The sequence below is a fragment of the Microcebus murinus genome, chromosome 12 (genome assembly GCF_040939455.1).
Source record: "Microcebus murinus isolate Inina chromosome 12, M.murinus_Inina_mat1.0, whole genome shotgun sequence".
Taxonomy (NCBI): Eukaryota; Metazoa; Chordata; class Mammalia; order Primates; family Cheirogaleidae; genus Microcebus; species Microcebus murinus.
In genome coordinates this window covers 73305560-73316107 of record NC_134115.1, presented here as the reverse complement: position 1 = coordinate 73316107, position 10548 = coordinate 73305560, and the positions used below count along the sequence as shown (strand labels likewise).

Sequence of the window (10548 nt, the reverse complement as noted above, 5' to 3'; positions counted from 1 at the left end):
ATAATCTTAAAGAACGGAAGATGAGAAGTAAAAGAGTTACACTAAGTATTTTTTTTTTTTTTCGAGACAGGGTCTTGCTGTATAGCCTGAGCTAGAGTGCAGTGGGGTCATCATTGCTCACTGCAGCCTCCAACTCCTGGGCTACAGCGATCCTGGCTCAGCCTCCCAAGTAGCTGGCACAACAGATGGGCACCACCACCACACTCAGCTAATTTTTCTATATTTTAGAGATACTGGGTCTTGCTCTTACAGCCTGGTCTCGAGCTCCTGGCCTCAAGTGATCCTCCTGCTTGGCCTCCCAAAGTGCTAGAATTATAGGCGAGAGCTACTGCACCTAGCCAGTATTTTTAACTGATGGAAATTAAAGGTAAGGGATTTTTTAAAATTTAGTTCCTCCCTCCCAGCAAACCATTGTATTAGTTTGTTAAGGCTGATAGAAATTTACTTCTCACAGTTCTGGAGATTAGAAGTCCAAGATCAAGGTGTCGGACTTTATTTCTTTCAAGGCTTACAGATGGACGCCATCTGTGTCCTCTCGTGATCCTCCTTTGTGTACACATCCCCGGTGTCTCTTCCTATGTCCAAACTTCCTCTTCTTATAAGGACATCAGATTGGATTAGAGCCCGTCCTAATGGTAATTGTGGCCTGTTTCCAAATACGGTCACATTCTAAGGTAATGAGAGGGTTAGGATTCCAACAAATGGGGGGTATACGATTCAGCCCATACTGACCACCTATTCTAAGATTCTCATTTCAAAATGCTAGCCAAGTGCATACTTCTGGGGAGAAAATTATTTTATTTTAAGACATTTTTTTGCATAGTTTTAAATAGGATACATGCTCCCATTAGTTGAATTACATTAATAATATTTTCCTATAGATAACAACACCTGGAAAACTAGTTAACAAAATAAAAAACTTTTTGTTTCATTTAGTCTTCATAAGTAGTATTTATTAAGTAGATTATTTGATTTTTGTGAAATGCACTGTAGAAGATTTTCTTTAAAGATTTAAAAAGCCAAAACATGATTAAGATTTTCATTAATATATAGTCTCAAACTAAAAATTTTAAAACAGACTAGCTTCACTTTACATGAGAAGATGCTTTGAAAAGAGTAACTTTTATTACTTGAGCCTGACTGATTGCCCATAATGCTTTTCCTGACAGAAGATAGTGAATTAGATATAAGGCTCAGTGAGCAAACCCCTCAAAATGTAAAAACATACTGTCTTAGAACTCCATTTAATGAAGCTTATGTTTGTTAGTCAACTGTTTTAATTACAATTTCAAGTCTTACAGATACAGAAATTCTATTTTTTCTAGCACAAACAGGCATAGCCTTATAATACAAAGGGGAAGAAAACAAACGTTAGATTTTAACTGTTGAGCTTTTTTACTTTTTGAGCATAGCAGTCGACATATTTTATTTTCTTTTCCTTCACAGTTTGGCGCTCATCTGATTCATTAGCTTCTCCAATTTGATTGCTAGGGCCATGTTTCCTTTAATCTTCAATCTTCCTGACATGAATGCCATTGTTGGTTTTAGTTTCCCTAAAATGAGAAAATGAGAGAGGGAAAAGCAACCATTAGTGCCCTTAGGGATATACTGCTTCAAGCACATGCATTATAAAAAGGATCTCCTTGAGTTCTATAAATCTCGGAGGCATACAAATTTTTATTACAGATTTTTATATCAGTATCTTGGGAATCCCTGTTCCTAGACTTAGATGTTAACAATATCCTATAAGAGATAACATAAAAACAACAATCAGCAAAAGATTATAGCAAGTCTTTTTACACTAAAAAGATTTTTATACACTAAAGGATACATGGCTCTCAAATGACTTCTGGTAAACAAATACTATCTATTTTAGTTAATTTTCCAATCTGTTAAAGTTCATTAAACTTTTAACATTTCAAATTTAAACTAAAAAAAATCATACAGTGTAAATGAATGAAAAATTCTTAAGAAATGATCATTAAAAGTATAACATATGGACACAAAAGTATGTGTTAGCATTATTTTAACCACAAAAAATGCCAGGGTATAAAAAAGTTGAGCATTAAAATAGAATTGTAGCTAATAGCAACATACAATAAATATGAGTTCCATGGAGAGAGAGAACTTGTCAGGTATGTCTAACTTTCATTTATGATTTTCTGTCTTACATTATGCTTATTTATACATAGGTCATATCTTCTAGAAGGTACAATATGTGTCTAGTAGTATATTAGGAACCACCCTCTCTGCCCTGGGCAACAGAGTAAGACCCTGTCTCAAAAGAAAAAAGTTATCAAACACATGAAAAGATGTTCAACATCATTAATCATTAAGGAAATACAAATTAAAACCGCAATGAGAGATACCTTTATATATTCACTAGAATGACTATTATAAAAAAGATAATAAGTGTTGGTGAGGATATAGACAAACTAGAACCTTAATACATTGCTGATGGGAATGTAAAAATGGTACAGCCACTTCAGCAAACAGTTGGGTAGTTTCTTTAAAAGTTAAATATCAACTTAGCATATGACCCAGCAATTCCACTCTTAGGAATCTACCTAAGAGAAATGAAAACACAGATCCACAAAAATACATATATGAGAGTGTACACTGCAGTAATATTCATAATAGTCAAAAATTTAAAATAATCCAAATGTCTATCAGCTAGTGACTACATAAACAGTATGTGGTATAGCCATATAATGTATTACTTTTCAGCAGCAATAAGGAACTGAACCACTGATACCAGCTACAACATACAGACGAATGAATCTCAAAAGCCTGATGCTAAGTGAAAGATGCCAGATGCAAAAGACTATATACTGTTTGATTTTATTTATATGAAATGTTCAGAAATAGCAAATCTATAGACACAGAAAGCAAATTAATGTTTGGCTGGTGGGAGAGTCAGGGGTGGAAATAGGATCAACTACAAAGAGATATTAGAGAATTTTTTGGTGTGATAAAAATGTTCTCAAACTGGATTGTAGTGATAGTTGTACAGCTATAAATTTACTAAAAATCATGTATACTTGTAATGGTGGATGTTATTGCATATAAATTGTAACTCAATAATATTGTTTTAAAGAGTTTTAAAAAACAGCTATTATATACACACACATATTCATAGATATATATGTATATATGCATATATAGTAAAACAGCTACTATATATACATACATATATATGTGTAAAAAACTATATATACATATATATATATATATATATATATCCCTCCTCAGGTAATCTTACTCAATTTATTTTATTTCTATCATATTGCTTTACCATATAGTGGCCTCTACTGGCCAAAAGGAGACATTTTGATTATTTTTGGTTATTAATTGCTTTAAGTTTTTAGATTTATACTGTAGCCACCATATAAATTTGGTATAGAAATGGCTACAGTTTCTTAAAAGAGAATCGTTAGGATATAAGGTCTAAATTGTGCTCATTTGACAGAAAGCAGATGGGATAAACAGTAAGAATGACAGGACATAAGAGTAGAAGCAAACTCACTTTCTCCCAATCTAAACCACAGCTATAAAATATACCTCATAATAATAACTTAGGTTTAAAAAGAATTGTTCATATAGCTGTCTGACCTCCTCCAGTCAATCCAAGAGCACATTCATAGAAAGATATAAATGGAGAACCCATTATTTCAAATTTATGCTATATAAGTAAAATGTAAATGAAAGAAAGAAGTCACTTGATTTTGTTTTTCACCTTTGTGGGGCAGAATAGCATAATAGTTAAGGGCATGAACTTTGGAGTTAGCTTGGAGTCAAATCCATTTTGACTCCATTTACTCACTCACTATCTGATCTTGAGTTTATTATTTAATTCATCAAAGTCTCAGTCTCTACTGCTATAAAATGGAGAAAATATTTTATCTGAAAGGACTGTTGGAAGTATTGCTTAACCCATAGCAATCACACAATAAATATTACATATAATTTCTATTATTTCAGTTTAGAAGTTGACAATAAAGTTTTATTTTAAATAGTCTTTAATTTCAGAAATATATATATATATATATATATATATATATATATATATATATAAGATTCAGATTTACCAAACATTTATTGAGCATGTAAATGTGTCCAAAACACTGTGTTTAAGTTCTATGGAGAAATAAATAGTTGTTGAAACACTAAGTAAACAACAAACTATTAAAAATCTTTAAAGAGATAACTATTCATTAACATTGAAAGATGTTATAATGTACTAAGAGAAAAAGATTAGCAAACAGTAGTAATGTTATGATCCTGTTTTTATAGGCATACATGTATATATGTATGCACATTCACACACACACACACACACACACACACACACACACACACACACACACACACACAAAATGCCAAACCAAATTAACTAATGGCCATCTTTCAGTGGTGTGATAAAACAGTTTCTTTTCTTTTTTCTTAAGTACATTTTCTGCAATAATTTTTCTATGATAAACATTTAACACTACTGCAAAAAAGGGGAAATTTTAAAGAAACCTTGATCATTAGTACATCATATACAGATTGGCTCAGACAGAATGTAGGCAATTAGCATCCTGGATTAGAATTGGAAAGCAAGACTTAGAGGGCATAGAATATACTGTGATCCTGTTTATAAAGATTAAAACAGAACAAAGTGTGAATAACATTTATAATTCATTGCATGAAAGACTCTTTCAAGCAGAATGTTCTGATGCTTTAGTTTAAAGTGATGCTTCTAATTTTTTAGATTTTGTGTTATTTGGAGTAGTGTTCTAAGAGTAGAAAATAGAGAAAATTGCCCTTAAAATTTTTCTGGCACAGTTGGAGGTAAATGAGCAGAACAGAAAATCATGCAAAAGGTTCTCTAAGTCAGGGACTCCACAGAAAGCAGGGTCACTGGGCCATGGCAGAGGGCTGGTATCTATTTCCTGTTACAAAGCTGGCAAGACTGAAAAATGACCTTACTCTAATCCGGCAAGTCGATATTAGGTTCAGTGCCTCCAGTGACCATGGCATTATTGGAAACATGATATCTTAGTCCAGCTAATATAAATAAGCCCACATAGGAGTCCCTTTGAATTATCTCTCTGTTCCCAACATTATATTGGCTTCTCAATCATGCAAAAAGGAAATTTCCCATTTGGTGGGTGAGGTAGAAGGGTCAGTACAGTCGACAATAAGAATAGCCTTCCCTAAACTAAGTGTTCCTCGACATAAATAGCTGCAATGATTCCACTACTGCAAACATTTATGAATCTTGATTATTTGGAAAGAGATAAAGTAAAATGTTGGAGTTAAATTTTCCTTGAACAACAGGTAAACTAATAAAATTAAAAACTCACCTGAAAACATTTTTACAAAATCTTCCGTAGACATGCTCATCACCACATCTGCCCGATCAGAGGGCTCTCCATATCCAGCATTCCCACCCTTGCTTTTCAGATCAAGAAACCATGTGCCACCATCTTCACCTATATGGAGATAAAGACAGAAATAAATGCCAAATGAGATCTATTCTTCTTAAATTTAATAATTGCTACTATTAGAATAATCTTACAAAATGCTCTTTCTCAGGTTAAAATCCCCAAACCTCAATCAATCAAATTCAGCCAATATTTATTAAACACTTATTATGTTCCAGGGACTCTGCTAGGCTCTGAGACTCTTCAATAAACAAGAAAGACATGGTTCTCACAAAAGAGTAAGTGGAGGGTAATGTGGGAGCATATTATTAATAATAAAGTATCAGGGTACCCAGACTGGTGAAATTCTTAAGACAGAAAGTAGAAAGTGGTTAGTAGGGACTAGGGGAGGGGGAATGAGGAGTCAGTGTTTAATGGGAACAGAGTTTCCACTGGAATGATGAAAAAGTTCTGGGGATGGATGGTGGTGATGGTTGCACAACAGTGGGAATGCACTTAAAGCTACTGACCTGTACACTTAGAAATAGTTAAAATGACAAATGTTATGTTCTGTATCTTTTAGCAAAATAAAAAACTAAATTAAAAAAAAGTCAGGAAAGCCCAGTTGACGCTCAGATTTGAAGTTAAGTAAGAATTAGCTAGATGGATAGGGGAAAGGGAAAATGGGAACAGTTATGTGCAAAAAAGCCAGAATCAAGAGTGTAGCAAGTGTCAGGAACTGAAAAAAATACAGTAGGACTGGAAGACAGAAAAGGGGACGGGAGTGGCATCAGATGAGCTTGTGAGGCAGTCCAGGTATAGAGCACAGTGAGCTACACTCCCGGCAATGTAGATAACACAGTGGGGAGGGATCAAGAGGATGCATAAATCTAGTAAGGATGGTGCTGGAGTAGTTTTAGAGCTTAAGTATGTGTGCCTGGATCAGGTTTGTGGCAGTGGGATGGAGAAAAGTGGGCACATCTGAGAAAGAATTTCAAGGCAGAACCACAGACTAGGTTACTGAGTATGAAGAATAAAAGGTGGGGGTGGGTACACAGGAATGATTTGCTGGTTTAGGGCTTGGAAAACTGGATAAATACAGGTTTTTGGTTTTATTTTTTGTTACTCAGGGATGACTACCGAAAAACAGCAGATTTAATGGGAGGTGGCAAAGGCAGATGTTGGGAATGGTGAGTTGTTTTGGACATTTTCTGATTAAGGCATGTTTGTGATAGTCAAGGAGAAATGTCAAATGAAGTCTGACTGAGCTAGAAATAGAGACACATAATTAATCAGTTCATAGTCAATGAACCCATGTGAATGGTTGGGGCCTCTTAGAGGAAGTCTGTGAAGTGTCAAGAGTGCTGAGACAGTGACCTGAAGCACATCATTTAAGGGAAGAATAGAGAAGCATCCAGCAAAGGAGATGGACAAGGTATGATCACAGGCAGAGAAGGAAAGCAAGGAGGCTACTAGGGAGGACCAAAGAAAGAAGCATTTCCAAAAGAAAGAAGTTGTCAACAGCATCAAATGCTGCAAACTGGTCACAAAGGAGGAATGACAAATGCCCAGTAGTGACATGGAAGTCACCAAAGACCTTGGTGAAAGCAAATTTGGTGGAATGGAGAAAAATGATACCCAAGCAGAGTGTGTTCAGGAGATTGAGTTGTAGGTTAAACTAGGTTTGACTCTGGAAGGAGAAAAAAGGGTGTGTGTGCTTGTTATTGTAGTTAGGTTCTGTTTTAAAGACAGAAAAGACTTGAGAACATGAAAATGCCATTGGTAGGGAGGCTGCCAGATGAACAGGTTGACAAGAAGGCACGATTAACAGCACAGAGCTCCTGAGGCCAAGGAAAACAGGGTCTAGAACTTTGCTTCAAAGTGTGATCGACTTGTGGACTGCAATACTGTCATCACCTGTCCGAAATGCAGAATCTCAGCCCCTACTCTAGACCTACTGAATCAGATTCTGCATTTTAGGAAGATTCCAGGGACTCGGTACAGACATTAGAGCTTGGGATTCTCTGATCCAGAGGGAGGGAAGGAGGAGAGGGTGGTGCCTATAACCGTTGATTTCACATCTGATGGCAGGAAACTGAAGCAATTTCTGTCTGTAGGTTTCTATTATCTCTATCAAAGAGGAAGTGGGATTATCTGCTGGCACTGGCAGGAAGGGGGTGAAGGGACAGATGGGAGATTTTAGGAACACTGAGAAAGTTTAAAATAGTGACTGGAAAATGAGGCAGTAAGCTGACCACGAAAACACAGAATTCTGAGGTGCTGCTTAGATCCCAGTTGAAGAGAGAAAATAGTGAATTTCTTTGGGTATAATCTACCAGCTGGTGTGATTTTTTTCTTTTCTTCCTGCAAAACTCAGCAGCATGGATGCAACTAGATAGTTTGATTCACCCAGAACTAGGTTTTTGACAGGTGATGACATAAGCACAAGGGGTCCAGTAAGTTTAGGACACAGGCAAGAGAGTGATTAAAGCAAATGGGCCATGGATTCCAAGGATAACAAGGAAGTAAAAACAGGAAGGCAAATGGACTATGACAAAGCAGAGGGGATGAGTTATAAAAAAAGTCTGTGTTTAATGGGGCTGAGGTAGCTAGTTTTTTTTTTTTAATACAAATTTATTATTTTTCTTTGTATGTGTTTTAAGAGTCAGAGATCTTGCTATGTTGCCCAGGCTTGTCTCAAACTCCTGGGCTCAAGCGATCAGCAATCCTCCCACCTCAGCTTCCAGAGTAGCTAGGACTACAGGTGTGTGACACCATGCCCAGCTAGTTTTTTTTAATTATTTTTTTTAGGGATGGGGTCTTGCTATGTTGTCCAGGATGATTACAAACTCCTGGCCTCAAGTGATCCTCCTGACTCAACCTATCAAAGTGCTGGGATTACAGGTGTGAACCACTGTGTTCTGCCCAGTGGCTAGTTCTTAAACTATTATTAGTATGTGTTAATTTCATATAGAGAAGAAAAATTGTAAGAGGTCTTAAAAAACTGACTATGTTCAGACTGACATGAGTAATCTCAAAGATAAAAATGGCAAGGTGACCATGGTTTATAAATTACTGCATCATACTACCTGTCATCATCCATATGCCCTTCTAAGTAGGATTTTCTCTCAACTAAATATGCCAAGGAGTTATTTAACACTGGAAATATTTGTAATGACACTGTATTTTACATGTGTCCAAATGCACTGATCTTAACTTAAAAATACAAGTCAACAGTTATTTGTTATTCTTGAATGTCTACACTCAAGAGTGAGGGTCCTGGACCCAGCCAACTGTCCAGGCGATCACTACTGGTGCCTGATTTTCTGCCAAAGGAAACCTGCTTTGTTTCATAAAAGCCCAGCCTACCAGATATGATCCTTACCTGAGAGTTCAAATAGATAGACTGCTTGAGTGGCTTTAACAACATCATCACTGAGAGATTCTTTAACAATTTTAAATGTTTCTTCCACAGCTCCAGAACGTGGTTTTGGTTGTGGCTGCAGCTTTTCTTCTTTGACTTCTGGAACAGCACCTGTAAAATATTATTTATGTAAATGGACTTAAAGCTTTGGCATTGTAAGGTCACACACAGAATTAATTAATTAGCAGGACAGACTTGCTACCAATTAGACCTATTAGATCAAAATTACTTTAAATGCATTAAGTGGCACCTATTTGGTAATATGTATCAGGAGCCTTACAAATGTCCTCTCTTTTGCCTTATCACACACTTTTTGTGATCTATTATTAGAAAATCATATAAGAACAAAAACTTAAGCAGTAACATTTATAAAATGAAATAATTAAAAATCACTGAAAGAAATATTATTAATACATTCATGTGATATAATACTAAGTTGCCACTTCAAAAAGTTGTTTTGGAAGATATGGGAAATATTTACAATGTTTAAGTAATATTATAGAAAATGATAGTATATACAATTAAATATAATATGAACCAATGGGTAAATATTTGTGAGTATGAATTTTAAATTATACTTGTGAAGGAAAAAGGTGATTAGACGAAAATAAACCAAAATATAAACAATATTTATATTTTGATTAGATGTGATTTAAAAATTTTTCTTTAAGCTTTTCTATTTTTTATATTTCTATACTAAGCTTTTCTATATAGATGAACTTAAAATACTATCAAAATTGAGTACAATACATAACAAAATCTATTGGATGTGGCCAAAGCTATATTAAGGGGGTAAATGCACAGTCAAAAATTATTTCATTATTTTAAAATGAATAGCAATAACGTATTAGCCCAAGAAGTGAGAAGAGGAACAAAAGCTTACAACCTCAAAGAAAGTAGGAAAGATAATAAAGCAAAAGTAAAAAATTAATGAATCACTAGCATTCTGGGAGGCCGAGGCGGGCAGATTGCTAGAGGTTAGGAGTTCGAAACCAGCCTGAGCAAGAGTGAGACCCCATCTCTACTATAAAGAGAAAGAAATTAATTGGCCAACTAATATATACAGAAAAAATTAGCCAGGCATGGTGGTGCATGCCTGTAGTCCCAGCTACTCTGGAGGCTGAGGCAGCAGGATTGCTTAAGCCCAGGAGTTTGAAGTTGCTGTGAGGTAGGCTGATGCCACGGCACTGACTCTAGCGTGGGCAACAAAGTGAGACTCTCAAAAAAAAAAAAAAAATTAATGAATCAGATAGTTGCACAAGTCTGTGAATATACTAAAAATCAGCAGGTTGTATACTTTAAAATGGTGAATTTTCTGGTATATATAAATTATATCTCAATAAAGTTGTTATTAAAATAATGAATCAGAAAAGAGAAAAGCAGAATTCAAAATGAAATAAAATTTAAAGTCTAGTACTTTCAAGAAAAAATAACAAGATACAATAAAACTGGCAACTTTCTGGCAAATTTAATCAAGAAAAAAGAAAAATTAAAATTCAAAAGAGAAAAAGGATAAAATAAATATGGAAGTTTAAAAAATTATAAGTGAATACTACATGTCAACCCTTAAATAAAATTTGAAACTTCAAATGGATGATTTTGGTTTTATGACTTTTATTTTTATTTTTTTTTTAGAGACAGGATCTCACTTCATCACCCAGGCTAGAGTGCAGTGACTCAATCATAGTTCACTATAACTTTGAACTCCTAGACTCA

General features: G+C 35.0%; 1 protein-coding gene across 1 annotated transcript in view; it reads right to left on the bottom strand.

The window, feature by feature from the left end:
* Positions 1–1101: 1101 nt before the first annotated feature.
* HSDL2 (hydroxysteroid dehydrogenase like 2) overlaps positions 1102–10548 on the bottom strand; it is a 55789-nt gene continuing 46342 nt past the window's right edge. The window contains exons 9-11 of the mRNA XM_012768925.3: positions 8794–8943; positions 5349–5477; positions 1102–1553 (exon numbers count right to left, since the gene is read on the bottom strand). Coding sequence (XP_012624379.1) covers positions 1441–1553; positions 5349–5477; positions 8794–8943 — 392 coding nt within the window. The 3' untranslated portion in view covers positions 1102–1440. The remainder of the gene's footprint in view (positions 1554–5348; positions 5478–8793; positions 8944–10548) is intronic.